Source organism: Paramisgurnus dabryanus, chromosome 7, assembly GCF_030506205.2.
Source record: "Paramisgurnus dabryanus chromosome 7, PD_genome_1.1, whole genome shotgun sequence".
Taxonomy (NCBI): Eukaryota; Metazoa; Chordata; class Actinopteri; order Cypriniformes; family Cobitidae; genus Paramisgurnus; species Paramisgurnus dabryanus.
The window spans coordinates 12033623-12061165 of NC_133343.1; the positions used below are offsets into that span (position 1 = coordinate 12033623).

At 39.4% G+C, this 27543-nt stretch overlaps 1 protein-coding gene across 4 annotated transcripts in view; it reads right to left on the reverse strand.

The window, feature by feature from the left end:
- The window catches only part of rptor (regulatory associated protein of MTOR, complex 1), a 343625-nt gene that overhangs the window by 85671 nt on the left and 230411 nt on the right, over positions 1-27543 (reverse strand). For 3 of the 4 annotated variants that reach the window (XM_065253268.2, XM_065253267.2, XM_065253270.2), the window contains 6 exons: positions 23655-23775; positions 20031-20171; positions 19794-19949; positions 16139-16257; positions 7089-7192; positions 6203-6422 (listed from right to left, as the gene is read on the reverse strand). In XM_065253268.2, the coding sequence (XP_065109340.1) occupies positions 6203-6422; positions 7089-7192; positions 16139-16257; positions 19794-19949; positions 20031-20171; positions 23655-23775 (861 nt within the window). The remainder of the gene's footprint in view (positions 1-6202; positions 6423-7088; positions 7193-16138; positions 16258-19793; positions 19950-20030; positions 20172-23654; positions 23776-27543) is intronic. The other variant, XM_065253269.2, reaches the window with a different exon arrangement.

Sequence of the window (27543 nt, forward strand, 5' to 3'; positions counted from 1 at the left end):
AAACACAGGGGATGGGATGATCCACTTCTGCCCCAGGAGCTTCTGCAACAGTGGAAAGACTGGGAGGAAGAATTACAAGTCTTACCTCAAGTCATCCTGCCCCGACCGTACTTGTCGAAGTCTGTGGACATCTCCGGTCTTCAGAGAGAGGTGCATGTATTTTGTGACGCCTCAGAAGAGGCTTATGGTTCGGTGGCGTACCTGCGAACCACTGACAAACATGGTGAAGTGTATCTGTCATTCCTGATGGCCCGTTCCAGAGTAGCTCCTAAGCGGTTTCACTCTATGCCCCGATTAGAACTCTGTGCTGCCCTTACTGGTGCGCAGCTCTCACAGGTGCTGAAGAGGGAACTTACCATCCACATTGATCGGACAACCCTTTGGTCAGATTCCACAACGGTGCTGACATGGCTAAAGTCTGAATCCTGCCGGTTCAAGGTCTTTGTTGGCGCCCGCGTGGCCGAGATACAGGAGCTGACAGAAGGGCATGTCTGGAGATATGTTGATACCGCTAGAAACCCTGCTGATGATGTAACACGGGGAAAGAAGCTGCAAGAGCTTGTTCAGCCAAACAGATGGAGCCTGGGACCTGCCTTCCTCCTGACCAGTCCAGACTCATGGCCAGAGGACCCCACTGTTGACCAAACAGAAGATACCTCAGAGCTGCGTAAGTCTATCTTCTGTGGGGTCGCTGCTGTTGTATCCAGCCAGTCAACTTTGGACCTGGCCCAATATGGCTCGTGGAAGGAGCTTTTGGAAGGGACAGTGCAGGAGCTGCATGGGGCGGCCAATTCTAATGATAAGCCTACAGCTGAAGACTACCAACAGGCTGAACAGTTAATACTTCAGAGAGCTCAGAGGGATAGTTTTCAGCAGGAGTACAGCCTCCTGAAAGCTGGTAAACCTGTCCCCAGCAGCAGTCGACTTCGCACGCTGTCTCCTGAGCTGGATGGAAAGGGAGAGCTCATTCGTATTGGAGGACGACTTCGTCGAGCAGAAGGCCTGGAACTGACCACTCTTCATCCAGTCATCTTAGACCCAGGTCATCGAGTGACAACGCTTTTGATTCAAGACTTTGATAACCGCCTCTGTCACCCAGGCCCAGAGCGGGTGTTCGCTGAGCTTCGACGCTCCTTCTGGATCCTACGAGGGCGTGAGGCCATCCGGCGTTACCAGTATAGCTGCGCTGACTGTCGGCGATGGAGGGCAAAACCTGCAGTGCCGAAGATGGCAGACCTGCCATCAGCCCGTCTGCGTTTTTTCAAGCCTGCCTTTTATTCTACGGGCATGGACTGCTTTGGGCCATTTGAGATCAAACTGGGCCGGCGCCGTGAGAAGAGATGGGGGATCATTTTCAAGTGCCTCACAACCAGGGCAGTGCACTTGGATCTCCTAACCTCTATTGATACGGATGCTTTTCTGATGTCCCTTCGTCGGTTTATTGCCCGTAGAGGAACGCCCGCAGAACTGTTCTCCGATCAGGGGACGAATTTCAAGGGAGGTGAGCGAGAACTCCGTGAGACCTTCCTTGGAATGTCTGAAGAACTACAACATCTCCTTGCACCACAGAAGATCTCCTTCCACTTTAACCCCCCAGCAGCTCCCCACTTCGGAGGGGTGTGGGAGAGGGAGATCCGCTCAGTTAAGAGTGCACTCTATGCCACAGTTGGTGCTCAGCCCGTTCCAGAAGAAGTGCTTCGGACCGTACTCACTGAGGTTGAAGGGATCCTTAATAGTAAGCCCTTGGGTTATGTGTCTTCAGATGCCAGAGACCCAGATCCAGTGACTCCCAGTGTTCTTCTTATGGGGCGGCCTGATGGTTCGCTACCTCAGGTAGTCTACCCCGAAAGTGAGCTCATCTGTCGCCGCCGTTGGAGACACTCCCAAATTTTGGCTGATCACTTTTGGGCACGTTTTATCCGACTCTATGTGCCGAGTTTACAAGCTCGCCAGAAGTGGCAGACTACACCAGCTGATATTGCAGGGGACTGTGTAGTGATGATTGCTGATCCACATCTTCCGAGGGCCCTCTGGCCCATTGGGAAAGTAGTCAAGACCCATCCCAGCCCTGACGGGCACATCAGGTCCGCTGATGTAAAGGTGAAGGAGAAAATCTATACCCGGCCAGTTGCCAGGCTGGTTGTCCTCCCTGCACTCCCTTCTGGAGAAGGAGACGGTTCCACTCCTGCTACTACACCCCAGTCGTAGAACTTTGTTGCCTTTAGTGATGAGCAAATGTATTACATACATTTGGGGGCGGCTGTAGAAAAGGCCCCAAAGTTATGTTAGAGTTGTTATTATTTAGTCAATCATGCTTTATGTTTCATGTTTTCTCCCATTTATTCAGTGCTTGTAACAGAGTAGAAAAGTGCGCACTGGTTTGTGTATTTTACCTGATGTCACGCAGTTAGTATGCAGTACGGTAGAGATAGACGTTCGTTGTCACGTAGTTAGTATGCAGTATGATAGAGATAGGCGTTCGTCATTTCAGTTAATATTCAGTACTACAGAGATCGTCCGTCGGTTCGGACGTTATTGCGGGTGTCATTTTTCCTCAGAGTGTGCGTGAATGAGAAAAGTAAGTAAAGTTATATCTGCTGCATTACTTGTGATATTGTATTTTGGCGCTGTTATTTTCTGTTATTTGATATGTTAATTAAGAGTTTAAGGATCGCTACACGACCGTTATGTTAATTATGTCTACCTGATACAATACGTCGGATCGAATATTTCATATCGTGTTTAGACATGTTTGCTTTATTTAACACTTGTTGTTATAAATGTTCATTATTATGGCTGAGTAAAGTATGATGTGGTGTTAAATAATATTATCTGGACTGCTATTAAGGCTTTAAAGTGTATTATAAATGACAGTATGTTATAGTAAGGTTATCGGTAACTTGATGTATGGTAGAGAATCTGATAAGTGTTTGAATCCTTTCTCTCTGCTTACGTTTCTAGAGTTTAAGAGATATATAGTAATATTTTCTGATTATTGTTTATTTTATATTGTAATGTAGAGGGGAATGAGTATATGTATGTTTCCCTTATTCATTTGTATTTTGTTTCTCTCTTTATAGAAACCACACACCCTGTATTCAAATTGCATTTAAACACACTCATACAAGAAAAGGAGAATAAACAGAACATTAAGAAGATCTCTCAGCTCTTTATTGCATACTCTGGAATATGTGGCCTTAAGTAGTGTTCTGGCCGACACACCTGCGTGAACCTGGTGATAAACCCAGAATTAGCACCTATACTGAGTGTTTACCCATTATCTTCACTACACTACCTATATGTGAAACTGCATGTTCTCCAGAGAGCTCGCGTTGATTCACGCGTAGGGATGCACCAAATATTCGGCCACCGAAAATTTTCGGCCGAAAATGGCCCAAAAGAGCATTTTCGGCTTTTGGCCGAAAGACTTTTATGACCGAAACAATACGGCCGAAATGTTGTGATGACGCAAACAGAAACCGCGACCTGCACGTGCTTGTCTGAAACAACATGTATGCGGCGTGGATGTATTTAACCACAAAAAAGCGCTAAAATACGCACAGAGGCACATGCGGTTGTGTCCGCTCCAGACGTGATCATCACAGTGAGTGAGTATGCCCTTCAAAGATCAGAACTCTTGATGTGTAAACTTTAGAGAGAGTCGCGCAAATGTGTCTCATACTGTAGTCCATTAACGTACATGTGCCGAATAAAGCAATGAAAAACAACGTAACGTTTTTATGCTGCGCTGTTTGAGATTCGCCTTCGTTCTCTGTGTGCGCGCGTGTTTAAGTGCCCTCAAAAGTGCACACACGAGTGAGACGCAAACAAGCGATCGTAAAATCTTTGTTATTGACAGGGCACATATAAACAAAATTATCTCCAAAGTATTCTTTTTCTAATAAAAACATTTGTTTATGTCTTAAGTGTATGTATAGATTACAGTCATAAACCAGTCTCTGCTTATTTAAAGAGACAGTAACCTCAATTAACCTACTTCAGTCTAACAAAGAGACAAATGGCTCTAAAAAATATAATATATTTAATTTATACAATAAAGACAGTGTTATGACTCATTTAATTCAATTTCTGTACCTAATGCTAATGTTAGCCCTTGTTAATGTGCAGCTTTGTTCTTTTTTATTAGTGTTTGTAATTTCTTTATTTGTTATTAGATTTTCCCCACCCCCTTTTTGCTGATCTGAAAAATAATCCGATCCGTGCCTCAAAAACAGTAATGTGATCTGAACCATGAGTTTTGTGCTCTGTCACACACCCCTAGTAAAGTAAGTACACAGTTTCGGTTTCGGTTTTTCGACCTTGGTTTCCTCATTTTCGGTTTTGGCCAAGAATTTTCATTTCGGTGCATCCCTATTCATGCGTTCAGAATATAACATCCATTTGCAATTTTGTGCACAAACGTATATGAGAAATATTAATATTCCATCGGATTTAGTATCAAATAATCCTCAGTATATATAGTTTTTCAATAGGCACGCACTCAGGGTAGTTTCTGAGGGTAGTTTCTGTCTAGTCACGTGTGAAGGCAGTTAAACATGCTTGGGCTGCCCTCTAGTGGTAAAGTCTAATTTAAATTTTTATTTTTACATAGGGTTTAATTGGACATTTTAAAGTGGAAATAACATAATATAGTCATGTTACTGCAATGTTTTTTATCTTGGGCATCTTCACATTGGAGTCCCGAGTTCATATAAAAAATTTGATTAAGATATGTTACAGAGATCCTGAGATATGAACTACTTCCTGTTTGGCGACTACGCCACACGTATATTTTGGGCTGTGATAGGCAAATGCTTCCGAAAATCAAAAATCTTTCTAGTAACTTTTGTGAGGCTTGGTCCAAGGATCGTGTACATCAATTTTCGTGAAGTTTGGACAAAATTTGTGACCTGTGAAACTTTAAGGTTTTCTTTTCTTTACACCGGTACTGCCCGAACATTTTAAAGTTTGAACGGTGTCTCTATGTCAGACGATCTAGTCGCTAGAGCTGACACAAACTATACCCGGGAATAATAATAATAATAATAAAACTTAAGAACAACAATAAGTGTGCTTTTGCAAGCACACTTAAAAAAAAGCTGAAGGGGAAAGTGTTAAGCATGTTTCCAAGCATATTTGATCATCACTTCAACAGTTGCACGATATAAATGTTAATGTATAAATTAGATGAATGTTGATTTATAAAAATAAACACCACAGTCTTTAATTATATTTTCATTGTGTGTTTGCTGCGTCTGTGTTGCTTGGGTACTGCGCTCTCTTTCATCCACACTTGATTCTGAGAACTACTGTTTGGTGGAAAAGTAATATTTGTCCTAATATAATTACAACTTATTTCCTGTGTTTTATTTTATGAAATCCTGCTATGCATATGAAGTAACTGTTTTGTAAAAGCAATAAGCCCCGCGAAGCAGCGGTGCTACAATGCATAACAGCTAAGGGGGTTTTAGGTATAGCGCAATGCCCCTTAGCTGTTATAAAATGCACTGGTAACCCACTTCTTCTTGGGGCTTTTTGCTTTAATAACCATAATGGTAAATTGTGACTATATTTGTTTCAAAAAAATCTATAAATTATTGCATCCCTAGTTGCATCCCCCTCACAAATTTATTTAAGACACATGGAAAATGCACATTCCATTGTGACTGATCTGATATATTATGCTTTATGTCTGTGTGTTTGTAAAAAATAAAAATCAAATAATATTGTTTAATGATGATTTTTCCTACGAGTTTCCTAATAGTAGGGGATTGCCAACAGGAAGCATGATATAGCATTATGAGAGATCATGAGATTCTATTATGTGAAAAAAGCAAATTAAAAGATGCTGTTATTACTGATATTCAGATTGAAAGAGTAATGGTTTAAACACGTCAGATAAAAGGAAAGCATTTGTTATGTAATTGAATTAGTACGGTGATTGGCTAGCTTGAATTTTGGAGGGGAGGAGCCTCATTTATAAAATGGATGACCAAATGTTTGGTGGGTTTTTCATTTTCCCTGGATGTCTTGTTGGGCCAATTTTTTCCTTTTTTGTTTCAAAGGTACCTATATTTTTTTCTTTAGTTATTTAGTTTGTGTTGTTGAATGATTGAAGATAAATGGTTACGGTTCCTGAACAGAGTTTTTCTTCCCTTGCTGCCTACTTAGCCAATGCTCAGTTCATCCTACTCCACCATACCTGATCTGGACCCTTGTCAAACATCTTCCTGGTGCGTGGGAACTGCTGCGAGTGGGGTGCCTGACCACCAAGTGTAGGCGTGTATGGCGGGCGAGTTGGTGGCCCCTCGCGGATAGGTGGTTTGGGCACTTCATTGGTGAGGCTGGAGCTGGAGGCACCAGGCATTGGCGGAGATCCGCTGGAAGGAGATGAAGACCGTTTGGATCTGCAATGCAGCATGCTAAAACAAAATCAACAGCAGTTGCCAGGCATTTTCTTTTTCTTTCATGTTTTATGTTGATTTTTAGTTTCTTTTTTTAATTAGTTTTTTATTGAAAAGAAAACTTGTACATTTTTTACAATAGCAGTTTTTACATGTCAATTTTACAGCATTTAAAAATGGAAATAAAAATAAAAAAGATATGTTGATTATTTTCAACTCATTTTTGCCCCGTCTCCCTCCTCAGACCCGAGGACACTGACACTTATAGACACAGTTCCTGCTACCATGAAACTCAACACACCACTGATCTACTGGCTTTTGTTGTCCTCTGATTTTTCTGTGCTTTCTCTGGTTTTTATTAATGTACAGCTGCTTTGGAACAATTAAACAATTGTGAAAAGTGCTATATAAATTAAATTAGCCAATATCCGATGCCAATTCTGATAAAAGCCAGCAAATACTAAGCAAAAACTTGTAACATGTTTTGTTTTCAGAGTTTCAGGGTTCAATTAATACAATAACTGACTGTAATTTTGTAAACTGTGTGTTTTTGACACCACAATGTGCTAATTTTACTGTTTGTCATGTTCTCTGCCATAACCCTGTTATTTTGTACACTATTGGCTGGTCCTACTGCTGATTTTCAAATAATTAAATACATATTTAAGCATGTTTGCATCTTACCCTGCCTGATGTATGAGTGTTCCTTTGCTGGTGGGGCTGGAGGGAGCTGATTGAGTTAGAGATCCAGAGTCTAAAATTCTTTGTGTCCGAGCGTTAATGGTAGCCTGATAAAACAGAGACATAAACCTGATGTGTTATAACACTTATACCGTATGAACAAAATTACAACTAACTACTGTAGTACTTTAAACTAGTGTTTCTTTTATTGTGAAATATAAACACTGTCAGGTTTTGGGACTGCAAACAAGTCATATAATTAAATATTCCAAACCGTCACTTGATATGACATGGTTTCTTTTCTCATTTGGTGTACTTCCTACTGAAACAGAAAGAAAAAACAGAAAGCATCTCCTTTTTACAGGAGCGTGCAGTCCATATAAGCTGCAAATGCTCAACATACCCAGGTAATTAATGGGTAATTATGTTATGTTTTTGCTAATTATGTTGGCTTGACAAAGCCAAAATACGGTTATTAGGGGTCACGCCAATTTCCAATTTTAATCTGAAAAAATTGGAAAAAGGTACATACATTTTTCATGTTTTTAATCATATGCTTATAACTCAACAAAATTTAAGTTTTTCACCAGATCTGATACGCTGATCACACATCAGTTTTCCATTAGTCCCTGACTAAGGATTTACATATTCCAATCAGAATTGTTAATTCTTTCTATAGTCGACTGATTGTCGACTCATCTTTGTGTGTGTGCATGGGTTGGGAGGGGGACCAGACCAGGCAGTCAACAAATGGGTAACTTTCATTTTCTTTCACATGCAGCACACAGATACAACTGTCAGATAAAGTGACCAAAACTGCCTTTAAAGTGATGAACGAAGACAAAACTGACAATGCATTTTTAAAATCTTTTGAAAGTTTAAATGAAAGGCAGATAAAACAATCGTTAAATGATTCCTCATAACATTTTAAAACCACAACGTGCGGAACATCACACAAAGATGTAACAAAAAACATTTTCAATAACTAAGTAAAAAATTAGATACTGCCAGAATGCCCTGCACCAAAAGGTGCAAAGCTATAGCGAATTTAGGTGGTTTGGAATAGTGTTGTTTAAAACAACAAATCATAATTTTGATAATTATAAGTAATTTATTAATAATTATGGAAGCGCTGCGTTTTTCAAAAAAGCTCACAGCTAGCATTTTTTTCCCGCACTGAAAGCCGACGCTCAGTGGTTTTTTCGCGCTTGCTGAGAGGTGAAAGAGATTCAATTTTGGGTGAAAAGCTCCGCTCATCAATCTCAGTTCTTACACGGGCATTCAATCACAGTGGAGGAGGGGCGGGACAAGTAACACAAAAACTAACCAGCTCACGGCTCCAGTATCACAACTACTAATGAGCTCAGCTGAAGAAAGCTGGCTCTCAGCGTCCTGCAGACGTTTTCAATTGCGTAAAAAAGCTTTGGTGTGTCCTGCCCCTTAGGGTTTTGATGGAAAACAGAGTCCAGTTTGCAGCATTTGCATGCTGAAGGAACAAGCGTTGGTCCAGGTTGTCGCTGTGCAAACCAAGAGTCCAAGTCCATTTGAAGAGTTGTTCCAAAAGGTTAAGAAGAGAACTGGTAGTTTTCTGATTGTTGAAAATCCATTCTTGGTCCTAAACTCAGATGAGTTTGGCCTAAACTCAAACAAAGCCAAGATCATGCTTTTAGGCCTTGATCGGGGTTGCTGGTAGAGCTCACTTGTAGAAGCCGTAAGAAGAGAAGAGAGAAAAGAGAAAGCGAAAAAGGCAGGGCAAAGCAGGAGCCGCAGGCCTGTCTTCGTAGACCAAATGTCCGGCATAGCGTGCTTAACATCACCCTGGATCCACACCACCACAAGTGAATGGAGCAAGCCAGGACCAGCACGAGGACCTCATTCCCAATGCGATGCAGCCTTACCGATTGTGTTCTGGTGAACGGAAACTCCACCACCCGGCATGAAAGCGGTTGTTATTGTAATGTAAGGCATCTGTTCAAGAGATCAGCATTGGGCTTGCTTGTGGAGATACCCATAAAGCAATGAAATCCGCAGGTGGTGCTGAGAACCAGTACTCAACCTCTCTGTCTTCCTCACCCAAATTCCAGTTCACTTAAGGTCTACCGATTATATGTAATACCATAATAAATATAACACATACATTCTATGTTATGGTGCTACTAAGGTTTCATCTACACGTTTGGTGACATTTTAAAGGCCATGGTTCAATGGTTGAGAAGGTCTTATTTCTATCATTCTAAATTATGCTTGATATCCACTCCTGTTTAGGGCTGTCAACGAATATTCTAAATTCGAATATATATTCGAATAGCTAAAAAACAACGAATTTCGAATATGAAAATTAATATTCGAATAAATTATTATAATTTTTTTAAAAGCCCGCGGTAGTAGAGGCGTGGCTGTCTGCTTTGTAAGTGGGCGCACTAATGCGCCTGGTTCAGGGACAGGTCACAGTAGTCACACTGTCTGTCACTGTTAAAAGTTGACGCGTCTTGCATGGAAGATGGCAGAAAGTCGACCGCAGCAGAGAAAGCGATATTAACCCCCAAACATCTAAAAATCTATGTCTGGAAGTACTTTGGATTTTGGTCGGTAGAAGGTAAAATTGTTGAGCCGCGAGATAAAGTTGTTAGCATACCATTCGACCACTAGCAACATGATGTCATGTCACATCTCGAAAATGTGCACCCAAATGAGCATGGCATCTTGTACACACTGCATATTAATTCGTTTGTCACTTCAACTTTTCATGCTTAATCCTGTTCTGTACACACACACTTCAGTAATTTACGGGACTGACAATCGCATTCTACAACCGCATTAACTCCCGCAAACTGCAGTGACAACCGCGTTTACAGAAACTTTGCATAGTGTGTAGCCTACATAACTGAAATTAGTTAATAAAGTGTTTAAACATGCATCATGGACATGACAGGTCTCTCTTCTGAAGAAATAAATTATTACAAGGGGGAAAAGTCTTCTGTTTGCGCGATACAGAGAATGACAGAGGTACAAGCGTTTGCTGACTAGTGTTGCCAGATCTTGCACTAAAAAAAGCGAACAAGAAAAATCCAATAATAAACCAAAATAAATCCAAACGCTTTACCTCAAAGATCATAATATTGGGACTGGCACCTTCACATTTTAACAACACCAAAAACTTGATCGCTTCATGAGCCAAAAGCAATAAACGGTTAAGTGCTAAAATGGTATGTGAGTACAAAAAAGACGAGGACCTGGCAACACTGCAAGAGCGCGCGCAGCCTCACAAATGCGTACAATACACAACGACACGACGGAGGTTTATTGCGAAAAATAATCAGTGTTTCCCATACATAGGCTGTACTTGGGCGGTGCCCCCAGGTACATTGCGACCCGCCCAGGTAAAAAAAAAAAATCACTTTTTCTGAACTCGACTGGATGACCCGTGTTTTGGAGAGAGAGAGCGCGAGAGAGAGAGCGTGCGAGAGAGAGAGGTGGGGGTCGGGTGACCGTGAAGATGATGCACGCGTCATAAACTCATCATCCAGCGCAGCAAACTGGATCAACTGCAGCAGCACATACGGAGCAGCCAGGGAACACACTGCGACCAAAATGGTCGCATATGCTTATGTGCATGTGTGTTTATAGCATCTAAGTTGGATTCATTTTGCGTGCAAGCACGTTGTGTTTCTCCGGTTGAGTGTCCGTTCACGTGCTGTCTGTTTCTCAATGAATTGGGTGCGACGCGAAGCAACCTCAGTGTCACATTGTATCCTTTCATGTTTCTGAACTTGAGCAGAATTACCATTAGAGGTCTTTCTTCACTGAGGACGCGGGACCCGTACGGTTCCGGGTTTATATTTTAAATGGTCAGTTGGGTCCGGGTCGGTCCTAGTTCATTACTTCGGGTCCCAAGTCTGATTAATATTGTGTGTAAAACCCGAGTCGATCGGAGAACGGCCGTGAGCGCTTCCGCGCTAAAGCTCGAGTGCTGTTTTAGCGTGCCTCCGGTTTCTATGGCGATAGCAACTGGCTCTTGTCACGACCACGCGCCGCTTCATTTTCTTTATCCCATTTTTTAATAATCTTACTATTAATAGACAATATCTTTACTAAAATCTAAACAGTTTGCACAGAGATTGTAGCAAAAAGCAGTGCTAATACTGAATGACCAAAGCTCTAGCTGACTCAGGATATAAAAAACGCAAAGCTGTAATGTAAAGCCTGTCATCGGGACAGCAAGTAGACTTTTAAATCTGAAATAATTACTGGATTAAGCTTTTTTTAATCGGCAAAAGAGAAATAGAAAGCAGAAGCAGTAAAAGTGCCTGTCTTATAGAAGTTATTAACATTATAACATCAGTCACATTTATAATCTATAGACCTGCACTGTCTATATAGGCTATAGTATACATAGTATTGTATATAATTGAGTTTGATAAAAGGGGTCATCAAATTGCTTCATATCAGTGCAAAAACATAAAGTGTTTTCGTGGTGCTTTGACAAACAGTGTCAGCTTTGTTTATGGCAAAAAAAGTTTGGGGTGGTTAGATTAATGAACTATAATGTGAAATTAATATTAATGTTTTATAAATCAAAGTATTGTGTTGTGTCACACATTATTAGTTCTTTGTCACATGTATAGTAGACCATTTTTTGTCGGTGGATAATAATGATTGCCCTTTTCACCAGCTACCACCACAAGTAAATTTCAGATCTGTGGGAAACACTGATAATGCTGTTAAATGATTTTCATCAAAGCTGTGAGTGATAAGCACGTGAGATGGCAGACCGTTGCTATGGTTATCTCCGTGTCAATCATCATATTTTCACATTTAAATGCGGTTGTCACTCCTGAAAGTTTGCAGTGTGTACAAGACCACAATGTGTGGAACTCCAGCTAAAAAGTCACGTCTTAAAACTTACTTTGCATCGCCCGCCACAAGCTATTTGTCTGCAACACAAAAAGAGGTCATAACGGAGAAATTAATTTCGTTCATTTGTAAGGACATGAGACCGATCAGTGTCGTGGAAGGAGCAGGCTTCAGAGAGTTTTGTCAAGCAATGTAACCGAGGAACCATATCATTTTGATGTCTCTTGATTTACTTGTTTTGTGTATGTAATATACCATGTCAAATATGTTTAAACTTAAATAGACTACCTATAGAAGTAGTTATGTCTCTTTATATTAATTTGTCATGTTATTGACGTAATGCGTCGTTAAACGTCGTAAACGTCGTTGAAAAAAATGGGCAACCAGATATTCGAATAGTTCGAATATTCGTGGTTTTTTTAGGGAGAATATTCGAACGTCATTTTTGAGCAATTTTGACAGCCCTACTCCTGTTAAGGGTGTCTTATCCTGAGGAGCGGTGATGGGAATAACGGCATCATAAATAAACGGCGTTACTTGCTTTTTTAGATAACAAGTAATCAAATATGCCCTTGTTATAACGCCATTACCATTAATTAAAATAAATGCTGTGCGTTACTATAATTAATCTCTCTGAAGCGAGAAATGAGTAGATTCTCTCATCCAAACAGGCAATGTTTATCTCTAGTGTGTATGATAATTGGTGTGTGTTAGAGGGAGTGCGACAACCACATAACTGATTATGATGATTGGCTTAATTTTCATTGTTAGCCAACCAGAGGCCGGCAAAGTTTATTCACAAACACATGCACAGTACGAACAGTGCAGTGTAGCGATCTTGGTGACTTTGTCGCTAGATTAGCAATTTTATAAACACCTAACCCAGTTACTAACTCATTTACTATTTTTGAGAAGTAACTATATCTAATTACATTTTTAAAGTAACGTTCCCAACACTGCTGAGGAGATATACACTCTTAGTGTACACTCTTCTTACAGAACTGCCTTAATTCTACGTGGCATTGATTCAACAAGGTGCTGAAAGCATTCTTTAAGAAATGTTGGCCCATATTGATAGGATAGCATCTTGCATTTGATGGAGATTTGTGGTATGCACATTCAGGGCACAAATCTCCCGTTCCACATCATCCCAAAGATGCTCTATTGGGTTGAGATCTAGTGACTGTGGAAGCCATTTTAGTACAGTGAACTCATTGTCATGTTTGTCACAGCATTACACCACCACCACCAGCCTGCACAGTGGTAACAAGGCATGATGGATCCATGTTCTCATTCTGTTTATGCCAAATTCTGACTCTACCATCTGAATGTCTCAACAGAAATCGAGACTCATCAGACCAGGCAACAATTTTGGTGAGCTCGTGCTAAGTGTAGCCTCCTTTTCTTTTTTGTAGTGGAGATGAGTGGTACCCGGTGTTGTCTTCTGCTGTTGTAGCCCATCAGTCTCAAGGTTGTGCGTGCTGTGGCTTCACAAATGCTTTGCTGCATACCTCAGTCAAAGTTGCTCTTCTATCGGCTTGAATCAGTCGGCCCATTCTCCTCTGTCCTGTAGCATCAACAAGGCATTTCGCCCACAGGACTGCGGCATACTAGCCTGGGTTTCCCCATGCTGCCTTGCGTGCAAATTTATTTTATGCTGCAAGTCTAGCATGGAAACTATGGACCAATTTTGCCCCTGAAATAGGGAACCACTCTCAGAACAGGGAGGGGGCAGCAAGACGATGACGACGTCTATGAGACACACCGAAGTAGTTTTGTTTATCCAACACGGCAGCAGACGCGAAGTGTTCAAAGTAATTTTGAACACAAGTTTATTTTAAAAAAGAGCAACTTTTGGCGTTAAACAATTTCATGTCCAAGAAGGATGTTTGGATAGGGCAAGACATAATAGCCTCAGAGTTTTATAGGACCAACCTGCTAGGTATCGTCGAAGTACATTTAACTTATAAATGGTAAGTGGTATTTATAAATATCATATTATCATTATGCCTGTACTGAGGTTGTCACAGTGCCACTAAGATGTGTTGGTTTTCAATATCAATATACAGCTACCGGTTTAGTTCCATAGCTTTCAGCTGTGTGCACACATACACAATAAAAGTTGTTTATGTTTAAATTGATGTCGCTCTACATACGTCATCTTGTATAATTGAAACGTTTGGCTATGAGCTACGTACAGACGCATTTGATAGCCATTCGTAGCGCCCAATAAACAGCTCTGGGCATTTGTAAACCACGCCTCAAATACGAGAAAATGAGCATATGCTTCCCAGACCACGTCTCACACAAACACCCATCCCACGCTCAAAATTGCTTACATCACCTTTCTTTCCCATTCTGACATTTAGTTTGGAGTTCAGGAGATTGTCTTGACCAGGACCACACCCCTAAATGCAATGAAGCAACTGCCATGTGATTGGTTGATTAGATAATTGCATTAATGAGAAATTGATAAAGTTGTTTTGGATAAACCTCTGACTTTTAATCAAGTTAGAAGGAGAATGTCTCTATGCCCAGCTTTCGTCGATCGGATCAAAAGTGGACGAGAGAGACATTACGTTTACACTAGAGCCCGACCGATTTATCGTTTTGCCGATTTTATCGGCCGATATGAGCCTGTCACAGATATATCTGTATCGGCGTATAAGCCGCAGATATGAAGCCGATACAGAAGACATTAAATGCTTTTGAAAGATGTAAGAACTTGTTTGTCCAGCAGAGTACGCCCTACTGGTTGCTAATGGTGACCCAGGTCACTCACTGTAGTGACACCAGCCAACCCCCCTTCACTTCAGTCAGTCCCTCAGTTCAGGTGGAGGCAGCCACGTGGTTTCTTCACAACATTTTACACCTGGTATTACGACACGCTGTGGTCGATTGGATTATCAGTGGGCGAGAAAGACACATGCCGGTTTACATTTGGTGTTTTTAATCCGTCTCTTTTGTCCACTTGCGAGTTGTTTAAAACGCAAGCAAGAAATGACGCGAGGCTGAGAAAGGACGCGCTTTAACTGACACGCAGTCTGTGGGAGTACAGCTGCTTGTGCTGTTACTGAACATGCTCATTTCAAAGCAATTGATTAAATAAGCTCGCGCAACTTTACACCCTCGCTAAATTAAAGAGGCGGAGAGCAGACGCTTTAGTTTTATAAAAGTTTCAAGTCCCAGCAGAACACTGTGGGATCGTGTTATAAAAACGTTGTGCAGTACATTAAACATAAGCCTACATCATTATGTTGTCAGCAAGTCAAGCACTGTCTTCTTAACGGTAACTTTCTAATTAATTTGTGAAGTACATAACTTATTGTAAAGCTAATAAACAATGACTTTATAAGTTTCCATTTTCAAAATAAGCCCAATATAACATTATTCTCGTCAAAACTGACAATCATTTAAGTTATATGTATTTTGTTTTGTTTGTGTTTTAAAGTTATTTATAATTAGTCAAGTTTACTGTTTTGTGCACTTATATTAGAATCATTTTGGATAATAAAGTTTATTGTTAACTTGTAAAACACACCTGCCTATATTACATATCTTTGTCAGGTCATTTTAAGTGTTTGATCACCACATTTGTGAGTGATCATTGCAAAAAAAGTATTTATATATAGTATATTCGGTTAATGTATATAGTGTATTATATGTACAGTAGCCTGCTGTAGTATAATATACTGTAGTATATGTGTACTGTACTATAATATACACATAAAGAATATCGGCCGATATATCGTTATCTGTCTTTTTTTACTCCCTAATATCTGTATCGGCATCGGCCCAAAAAATGCATAACGGTCGGGCTCTAGTTTACACCTGGTATTTAAATCCGTTTCTTTTGTCCACTTTCGACCGCTTCTGTCCTGAATACTGTGAGGGGGTGGTCTGTCGAGACGGTGGGCGAGTCTCTCTGCTGTCATTTAAATGCGAACGGGAGTAATGATGAGTTTAAATGGACGCAAACTAATATTATATCAGAGTCCCCTGCTTCTGTTGTCAGTAAACATGCTGCACAGTGTTTTTTTACATGTATATGTTAGAGCTTTCTCTGAATTTTTCAGGGCAATTGATGAAATAAGACTGCACAATTTCACTGAACTTTCACAGTTCTGTATATCAGTACGAAATGTATTATCTGAATGAACAGTGGGCAAAGATAAGGAGATATGCAGAAGGGACTGTACCTTGTATGCAATGTTGTTGAGGACCCTCATGGCCAGATCAGAGACATCTGGAAATGGATCAGCTGCAAGATGCAGTAGTACCCTCCAAATCTGAGTATATACACTGTTAAAAGACACACCTGAAAAGTGAACACACACACACACACAATTGGTGTTAAATTTCACCATAGAAAACCAAGCAAAACTCATAGAACTACAGACAGATAAGCTGTTTGAAAATCATAACAACAAAGTTTTTTTCTTCTTTACTAGCATTATGTGCTGTGCACACCAGTTTGCTTGTGATAGTGGATGCACTTTTTTTTTAACCTGTATGAATGGGAATGACTGTCGGGCAAGATTTTCAAGGCATCATAATAACATCTGACATGCTGCTCTGAGCCTCCCCAGGCTCAGACACTTATAAGACATTCTCCTTTGCTTCTGTGTAATGAAGAGGCGTCATTCTTTTAACTTTTTTTTTATCATTTATATACTTTACATATTTAAAATGACTTCAAAATTCACATTATACAGTTTTTGTGTAGACACATTTATGGCACATTTGTCTGTGTGAACGTTCATTGCCGAGTTCAATTTGTATATTGTTGTTTTACGCATTAATGGATAATACAAGGAATAAACTATACAGAAAGTGAGCAAAGAACACTCACTTAAACAGTGAATCACTCACCAATGCAATCTCGCTAAAGTGCCCATTAATAAAGGAGTCTGTCTACACTAGGGATGTCAGAAGACAATTCCACATATTCAATGATCGTTTAAATCAGAGGTTGGCAACAGGCGGCCCGCGGGCCAAAATATTGTAAATATTTTCTGGCCTGCCGGATTATTTTGGAAGTCCGTTTTTTTTAATCAGACTATTTTTGTTTTTCAAATAAAACCAAAAAGAAAATAAAGAAAAACGACTTTAACTATTATTAAACTGCACAGTATGCGCTGCAAACGGTGTGAACGCACAATGGCCATGCGTGGTAAATGCTCTCTTCATGTGCTGCTCACACTTGCGGTGTGAAACCGGCATTAAAGGATGGATCTGCATGGTTGGTCTTGGAGGCTGTATCACGTGGGAGTGGCTAATGCAAGTCACATCAGGTGCCACCAACTGACATCAGGATAGTGTGTCACTTACAAAAGATTAAGCCGAAAGTATACTAGGGACGTCCGCTTATGCGCGCCGCCCGCATGACGTCATTTTCGTCATCAGGAGGGTCCGCGGCCATCCGCGCGGACCATCCGCGTGCAGCCCAAAATTTGAGACCAACAACAGAGCATCTGCGTGAAAATATTTAGACTGGACACTTCACTACAAACAAGTATACAAAGGAAATAGACAGCATTTGCACACATACTATTGTTTTTCTTCTTTAATTTTTACTTCTTCCAAGAACAGAAAGCTGTGGAGCATGTTTGTTACCATAATGTTTGATTCCTGTTCTTTGTTGTCTTGTTGTTTGTTGTAAACTGTGTATCCTAATGTTTTAATGTACTGTAAATGTCGCCAAATCAGTGCTGCCCTGACGGCCTGGTAGAGTAATAATTTGAATAAGAAATAATCTGTATTGCGTATAGTGTCGAACTTGGCCATGCGCGTGTAGCAGCGGGGAGTATACTTGGAAAGCGGTGCGGACGCGGACAAAAAGTATACCCCCGCCTTAAGACGTACAACTCTATGCAAAACTCAAAAAAGTGTGGTAACAAACAACTATTACACTTCTGTATATTCAGGTGTTTCAGGCTCTTAGGGTGGGATGCACCAACAAGGATTAAATTAAGCAGAGTTTAGAGCTAATCTGGGGTTTGTTGATCTCAGTTTAATTTTAATTTGAGTTGTGTTGCACCACTTAAATTTAAACACAGATTAACAAATCTTAGATTAAAACTTTAAACTGTATTAAACCCTTTATCTGCAATTTATTTTGTCCGCCATGATGAATTTTTTCCATTGTTATTAAAAGGCAACAATGTTGACATTGTCATTCAAAAAAGAAATAAACAGTTTATGCAGGCAAAGGTAATGTAATTTTTGTATTATAAATCACCTACATACATCGGTAGGCTAATCTAAAGGTCTGATTCAAATAAAAAAAATTTTTTTTATAATATTTTATTTATTTACATTTTCAATTTCAACAAAAAACAAACAAAACAAAACAGGGCTCAGATGCAGTAATTGCCAGTTATTGAAATAAAAACATTTGACGATCTTTTAAAATACTTGTATTTATTAACGGAGCAATGTGACAGGAAATATTGCAAAGCTTGGATATTGTAATATAATGAACAAGATGTGCCGATGCAATTATCATGACGCCGTGTGTCTGTTCATTCGCTGTCCTTCGTCTGACTGGAGCGCGCGTGACAGAAGCGCACACGAGCATCGGTAGCTGTCACCGGTGCTGTTAATAATCTTTTTGAGCCGCCAAACTCACTCTATTGAGACGTTATAATTAACGCATCTTTGAATAGCGCCACCATGCTCGCTTTGTCTGTTTCTGATCATTTAGCCACATATTTATTGTAAAAAGAACACATTTAAACCTCCTCATATGCAAGTTTAAAGTTAATCCCTCACTGAGATTTAAAACAAAGTTTAAAGCAACACCAAAGAGTTTTTTTTTTACCTTAAAATAACGTTTCCAAAAAAGTTTCAGTGGTTCTTCCACTCAAAACAGGGTGAATGGCACTTTCACATTCGCTTTGCAGCCCTCTATAGGCCAAAACCGCACTTCCCAACCGTCGGGTAGTGGTCCTGTAGTTCGAGTCAGAGCCAGCCAGGCTGCAGTATTTACAACAATGCTAATGAACAATTATGCGTCTAACTTGTAGAGGGAGCAAAGAGCAATATTTCTTTAGTGTTGCTTTAAAGTAATGGAGCAACAGGATTAAATATCTAGGTTTACTGTAAAATTTAAACTTGGATCAAAATGGCAGTTTAAATGTAAACCTGATTATTTTTAAACAGGATTGAAGTTTGCGGCAACAGAATTATTAAATAAGCTTTAATTTAAACCAGATTAAGGCCTAATCCTTGTTGGTGCAACCCACCCTTAGTATGCTTAAACACTTTCACACAAAGGTTTAGTTTGAAACAGTGCACGGTTTGCATGAAAAATTGGTAATGTGAAGGTTGGCATGCATTTGTGAGCAGCAGAAAACCGCAATTCCCCTGGTCTAATGATCAAAGTGCAGCGGTCACCCGCTTTGCATTGCATAACGATTCCAAAATAATAAAAACATTATAAACACAAAAATATGGTGAGTTGCGTTATGTTTTACATCTATTTGTGTGTGTGCATTAGTGATGATGTAAGACAAATGCAATTGCACTGGGGATCGATAGAATCAAGTGAGTGTGAAACCAGACCAACTCCGCTTCGGACCAAAGCAAATATGTCCAATGTAAAAATCATCTTAATGTAGAATTTTTGCAGGCAATTGAAGAGAATTGCAGGTAACTGTAGACAAGACTGACTCACTAGTTGTACTGCACTGATTGGTAGTAAAATTATTATTATTTTTATTTTTATTAAAATTGTTCTTATTGCGTCTTACAGCTATTGTAAATGAACTAAAGAGGCATTTGGTTCACTCAATAGAAAAGAAAGCAGATGAGGGTCTCCGATGTGGTTGTGGATTAAATGGGGCATCTCACCAATGAGAGAGTTTAAGGAAGAGTATGAGCTGACTCTCCTCATCTTGTCTATGGTTTCAAAAGAGAGGAGGTAGTCATCATTCTCAGGGCTGCCCAGGGTACTACTGGCGCTGCTACTGGTGCTCAGGTTGCCTGGAGAGAATGTTGCTGGACCACCTATAAACACATGGAAACAGAAAAATAAGGAAAAGATGTTGAAACTTTAGAATAAATGATGTAAAGTGGAGATTAACTCACCCTCTTCGTTGAGGTTGAGGTTCTGAAGGCTCTTGTTGAGGGTTCGAGCAGTAGTGGCAGCTCTAAGGTTTGTGTAGGAGTTTACTGATCGTAAACGAGGAACGGTGGGACTTTCCCTGACAGGGGTAACGTTTCCGGTCTCTAAACACAGTAAGATAAAGGGTCAAAGACAAATGGAATTGTGAACAATGTCATTCAAAACCTTTAATCGGTGTTAAAAATCTAGTTCTTCTGTTGCTGAATTTCAAGTCAGCTGTAGAATTTAGAGGCTTTCTATAGGCATAGTGCCTATTTTGTGTCAGTGTCATTATTGGCCCAATACAAAAATTATGTCTCATGTCTGCTGAAAGACTTAATGAATCAAAATTCTTTCAAAATATGCGGCCTGAATTCAAGTTTTTCCCTGAATTCAATATCTTATAATACAGTGTACTAAATAAAAAAATTAAATGCGATCAGTTATTTTCAACATCTCAACAGCAGGCAGCAATATAAACTTTATGTAGACAATTTAAATAATTACACATTAGATCAAAATGTGGGCTAGAATGTCTTCAAGCAGTGGCGTCAGTGGGATTTTTTTAAGTGTACTATGGAGCCCCAAAATGTCTGTCCACACCCCCCCCCAAAAATTGTAATTTATTGCACATCTGTACATGAATTTGTGATGACTTTGGTCCCATTTAAATCTTATATGAAAACAGTGTTGGGTTTCGGCATTTCAAGATCATTCTGATTGCGCAGCCATGGCACAAAGCAGAGCAAACATCAAAGTACAAGGTGCGTGTGCTAATTGATAGATGACATCTCCATCTGTGTGGTTCTTTAAAATAAAAACAGTTTAAATAATGTGACTCATACTCTACAAAACACTCAGCTCAACACTAGACAATCATGTATCCAATTATTGGAGTAGCAGCATTCACCCATGCTTTAACACCTACAGTAAACCGATTGGGACAACTGGGAAAACAAAGAATCTCTTTGCTTGGTATGGAATTTACATGACAGCACACCTTACCAAGCATGCACAATCAGAGTCAGTGTGTGACTATAACACTCAAGTTCGGATGCATCAGACCTGACATCCCTTTGAGGGAAACATTGGTGAAGGTTGCAAGGCATGGTGAAGGTTGCAAGGCATGATCAAGGCATGATCTAGTCATGACAGACTCCACAATTTCGGGCTGGGGTGAATTGTGCAGTGGGTATGCGGTGCATTGTGCAGTGGGTATGCGGTTCATTGTGCAGTGGGTATGCGGTTCATTGTGCAGGGTTGTGGATGGGGCACCACCTGCATTGGCACATCAACTGCCTAGAGTTCTTGGCAGTTCTGCTTGGTCAGAGGAGGTTTTGGCCATTGATCCAGGGCTACCATGTGTTGATCTGGCTAGACAAGACTGCGACTATGGCGTAAATGAATCATCAAATCGGCACAGGCTTAGGGAGCATGACGCAGTCTTTTCTGTCCACCCCTTCAGATCACTGTGAGCCACTGTGTGCCCAGAGACTTCAAATGTGCAGCAGAATGGGAATGGTGCTGAATTGGTAGACAGCGATCTTTCTGGATCCATATTTCAAACAGGCATGTTTATACATATATTCATACTTATTTATAGATAGATTGTCTATTTAAAGAAAGTTGCGCCTTTTTTGCAAGAAAGTAATTGGCTACTTTCATAATAAACTTGACGTTGTATAACAACAGTAGGCGCGAAACTATCTGCACGTTGTGTTAAATCCCATGCGCAACACTCAGATAAATGTAGTGTGTTTACACGAGAGAGTTTGCTCTGCGCTGCGGAGAATGGTATTTTATTTTAGCTGTTTAGATGTTTGGTGTCTGGACATCGACTGTGTTTATTATTATAAAGAAATTCTGCACCAAGGTTTGCCGTCATGCTTTTACACAGTGAATGAAAGTAACAGGTTATTATGTGACAGACAACTAGTCCAGTTCTCTTCAGTAGGCTACACAGCGGAGCTTCACCGAAAATGACAACAAGTGGCCACGATCAGACTGCTGCACCTGTGCTCTCACTCTGTCTAAAAAGCCCCGCTGTGACATAAAGCGGGTTTACATTACAGACACTAAATATCTATGCAGACACTTAAATGAAGAATTGTAATACACTGATTATTTATTCAGGGGGTTTACCTTTATTTCTGAATATGAAAAAATTACAGAGGTCTGAATTTTCGTGACCCTGTTGTTAGGCTATTGCATACCCGCTCATACTGTCTTATTAAAACTATTAACAATTATAAAGTTTACTAATTATTTAGTTAATCACAAATAGTTGTAATATGCTCACGACTTGCGAATGTAATGCTCAGTTAATGATCTGAAATAAACCTTGATGACGTATGCAGCCTGCATATGCGACCTCCGAAGGATCCAGCTTTCTGTTTGACCCTTTTACAGTGCATGCATTATATTTGTCTTTTACTGCGTTTGCTTTTTGTTTAGGTTTCCAATAATGTTTGTTTGGGAGCTCGTGTGAAGTCTGAGACGCGTTGTGTTTGTCTGTTGATCAGTGTCAGATGTGAAGTCTCAGCAGATTAAACGCTCACACACAGTTTACATGATTTAATGTCTGCATGTTCTTGCTCAAAAAATGACAGTGGCTGTATGATTTCTAGTGTAAAGAAATGGACATATATTAAATATTAATATGGATTTTAACATTGTTTGACAAAAAAGAAGCATTTCTCTCAGTCTAAAGTGAAAGTGAAGACAGCGTCCGCGAGCCCGCGAGTCCTCTATCGCCCCCTGCAGGCATTTGTTATAATACATACATAATGCTTTTTATTTATAGGCCACAAATGTAATCTGTTTGTTAATGTTGTTTAATGTAACTTGTTTTAATACTTTATTTGAACCAATTATTATTGCATCTTCGTTATTATGTCATTTTAAATGCTACTGCTCACTTGGGTCTATTTTTCTTACCCCAAAATAACAAATTACTTCATTATCAGTTAGCAAAATAATTGTTAGGGCCATTCCTTGATTAGTTAAAACATTTAAAAATAACGTGATTTCAGCTTCTTATTCATTTATTTTATTATTGAGGGTTTCTTAAAAAGTGTAAAAATATCATCTCGTCTCGTGAACCCAATCTCGTGTTTCGTCTCGTCTCGTGGATTAAGTGTCTCGTCACACCCCTAATGAAGAGTTTTAAGAATTAGTATTTCTATGTAAGAAAATGTAGGACAAGATGGGAAAAGGGGCTTTGACAAACATTGCCAGCATTGTAAATTCCAAAGAAGAGGTGAAGAGGGTTTTGGGTGGTTGGACTTATAATATACATATAATGAAATATACATTGAAATTAATATAAATGTTCAACACATTGAAGTATTGTGTTAGGTTATTGTTGGTTGTTTGTCAAAGATAGTAGATCATTTCTGTCGGTGGGTAATGACTCCAAGTATATTTTAGTGCTGTGGGAGGCACTGAGGGAGTCTAAATTACATTCAATTGGCATGTCCCATGGAATCTAAAGAAACAATCCCAAAATTGTAAAGGCTGAAGTTTTTTAAAAGTAACAATTGTTTCATTTCTTAGAAGAAAATAAACTGAAAGATAAATGAAGTGAAGAGCTGTGGAAGACAGAATACCTGTGGAATTGGCAGGTGAGGGTACAGCATAGTTCTTTTCTTCCTCTATAAACTGTAGAGCCACAGTACAGAAATTAGTCTCATACTGCACCACCAGATGACTGAGGGCAACAACCAGCTCCTATATTTGTAAAAATACAGATAAACAAAAACACAATTGAATCAACAAAGTTCTCCCTGTAGTCAATAATTTTCAGCACTTAAAAGTAATCTTTGAACATAAAAATAGCATATGTAAACAGGAAAGTTGTTTTTTCTGTGATGATTATTTATTGACCTTAATATAGCTTAAATGTATTGTTACATCTTTGCCTGTGATTTGTGAAAATGTTAATTTGTCCCCGTCTCAAGGCCGATTTCACAATGCATAAGCGAGTTGCACGTTTGCAGGATATATTTTTTTCAGCATAATATTTAAAGCATTAAAGGAGCATTTCACCTGTAGAAACATGAATCTTTATTGAAAAGGTGTCATATTTGCAGTCGAAATGTAACATACATTTAGTATTTGGTGCCTATTTGACCGAGAAAATGGGTGTTTGTACAGGTAGTCTCACTCCCTCAACAAAGATATTGGACTTCCTTCTTTCAATGATGCAAAATGATGATTTCTAAATCATTGAAAGAAGGAAGTGCAACACTGAAATCTGTATTTCTCCTGTCTCAGCGACAACTGAGAAAATTATGCATGACCATTCAAACACATGACTGGGGTTCTAACTATACAAAGCTTTATGCTAATGGGTGAAGTGTCCCTTTAACACTGCTAGTGTAAGCAGCATGTGCTCATGTCGCAGAAGCAGAGCTGAGCACCAGTGCTGTGTTAGTTTCAGCACAGTCTATGCGGCATCACATCACATGCGGCCAAACCATTAAAATATCTAAATACTCAAAGAAGGATTTTAAAATCAACCCAGTACCGTACAGGCAACCAGTGCAGAGAGCGAAGTACAGGGGTAATATGGTCTCGTTTTTTAGTTCCTTTCACAAGTTTTGCCACCGCATTTTGTACAGTGCTTTTTAGTTCAAGTGTGAATAGCTGTAGCTCCGTAGTTATATTCAGCTATTTGGTGATAAGAAAATTTGCCTTTAAAAATAGAAAGTAATCCGCCACCCCTGCCGGTTAAAAGAGGTGAGTTTACGCAGTAAACAATTTGTAGGTAGAAGTTCAGCAAGAGGGCTTAAATTATTGACAGTAAGCAAATTTCCGTAATAAGTAAGCAATCCAAATCATGCTAAATAAAAAAGTTGTTTAGAATAAAAGTCTTATTGACTACCGATCTTGAATTTAGCAGACCCATCCTTAATCGAACGGAGTTATTCATCTGCTCCTCCGACTGCTGCGCCCGAGGAAAAGAGCGAAGATGGCTGAGGCACAATCCTCGATGGTAGATACAAGGAGACCTATAAACACCAAATGTTATCGTAGCTGGAACCTGGGGAGCACTCCACTCGTATAATAAATCCAGGGAACGCCAACGAACAGAATAATCATTGGCCGAGAATCTCTCCCGACGATCCAAAGGCCACACACAAGACCAGACATCCAGGTAGGACTTTAACTTAACAGCATAACCACCCCCTTTTCCGCGTTTCCTCTTCTGTCTCTTCACCGTTAACGAACACGCCCACTGCCGTAGGAAACCCGGTATCGACGATAGGACGGAGAAGGGGGGTAATATGAGCCATTTGAGGCATTGCCCACCAAATTGTGTGACCTGCTCTGCAGGCTCAGATAGTTGACCTGTTGTATATCAATATTGTGGACCGTGTTTCTTCCAAAATAGAACAACATATAACAAACAATACAAGTACTAGCCTCCAAGACACCTGTTCTTTTCTTAAGACAACTTTTATCAACTTCTTTGATACCCTTCAAATGTTGACTGTGCATATAAATGGAACAGCTGTTTCCTTGTGGTTAAATTGCGCTTGTTTACCATTTGTTTGCATTTGAATAAAGCTATGTTTTGGCAGGGTTCTTGCAGGTTTCAGCAAGTTAAATTTAAGACCTTTTTAAGACCTTTTAAGACCATTATGAGTAAAATTTAAGACCAACACGACACTTTACTAGAAACATTCTAATGATCTAAGAAATTTTCAAAACGTTCTATTTTTATTGATTCAGTTATAGAAAAATATAAAATACACAGTATAAAAACAGATAATCAAAATACATGGAAATACATTATGCTTAACCCTATTAGACCGTGAGTGTTGGCGCTGACGAATTCTACCCATAGCCCAAAAGCTTGGCCATCATGTGATTCATGGAGACTTCAGTTAGTTCCTGAAAGCTCATAGTGAGCCATTGAAATACATTGAGTTAGAGGCAAAGAGTTGTGATTTTTCTTAATTAATAGTCAAGAAATGCATTGATTTACAATATTTATATAATCAGACTAATATGTGTAAGTTGTATTTTTATGAAATTCTATCAACAATGTTTTTTGACAAATAAAATCCACTAATATGAGATCAGTTAGTATGGTCAGCTGCTGGTTTATGCCCAGTTAAAAGCTTTAAAATGCATCACACTGTGTTTTACACAATCTTATAGGGGAGGTTTCCCAAACAGGGATTAGACTAGTTCTAAGAGCTGTCCAAACTGAAAACAACTTGCACTGACATCTTAAAATACATCAAAATGCACACAAGTAATGTTTTTAGTAAGGCATGTTTGTTAAAACTAGTTATATTTCATAATCAAACTAAGGCCTAGTCCTGGCTTAAGCTAATCCCTGTCCGGGAAACCACCCCATAATGTTTATGAATGTTCATAATGACTGTGTGCTGTGTATATATCTTGTGCCTGTTTGATTTATAAATATACAAAGAACAAAAGATCACCTTCAATTATTATTAGTCCCTAAAAGCATTAATATATGCATTTTATTAATACAAGTTATTAATTAATTTATTGATTGCATTTAATTGAATACAGAATCACAGAGCCAAAAACACTCCACCTATACGTTTTATGCATAAATATGAACTATATACACCGCCGTCACGTTTAATAGGATTAATCTGCATTAAGTAAACGAAATTTAGCATTAAAAGGCTGTTCATGGTTTGTTATAGTGTTGCTAATGTTATCCTCTAATCCGAAGGCTGTAGCCTCCAAAGGGTCGCATTTCTGGGCTGCATACGTCATAAATAGGGCTGGGTATCGATTCAGATGTTCCAGATCGATTCAATTTTGATTCACAAGCTATCAAATCGATTCGATTTCGATTCTCGATTCAAGTGGGTAATTAACAAAAAGAAATTAAAAGCCAAAACACTGTCGTTGTCGCCTTGCTTGCAAAATCTAAAATGCTTCCATACTTCTTACTTTTTATGTGAAGGTGGCATCAACGTCAATGAAGCACCTAAAACCACCATTTTAAGCACTGAATTAAAGAATGACAGGCTCCTTGGTAACATCGCGCAAGGCAAAAAAAGAGGGTGACATCTAGTGAAGAATACTAGTAATTTGATTAATGTTAATCTTAAGTTCAATGTTTGCAGGAAAAAATATGAAAAAAAAAAATCGATTCTGCTCTTTGAGAATCGATTCTGAATCGACCATGTTTAAAAAAACGATTAATCGAAAAATCGATTTTTTTGCCCAGCCCTAGTCATAAAGACTCATATTTCAGAATATTAACTAATAAAATAACTTTAAAATATTGATTATTAATCTTAGTTAATCATAAATTGTTGTAATATGCTTATGACTTGCGAATGTAATGCTCAGTTTAATAAACCAGGCTTGATAACGTATGCAGCAGCCTGCCTATGCGACCTACAGCCTTCAGATTGAGAACATGCTAAAGGGCTCTGATTCTACCGCTATTCATTTAACCGTAACTCCTAAAGCATTTGTGCAATAAAAAGTTTGAAT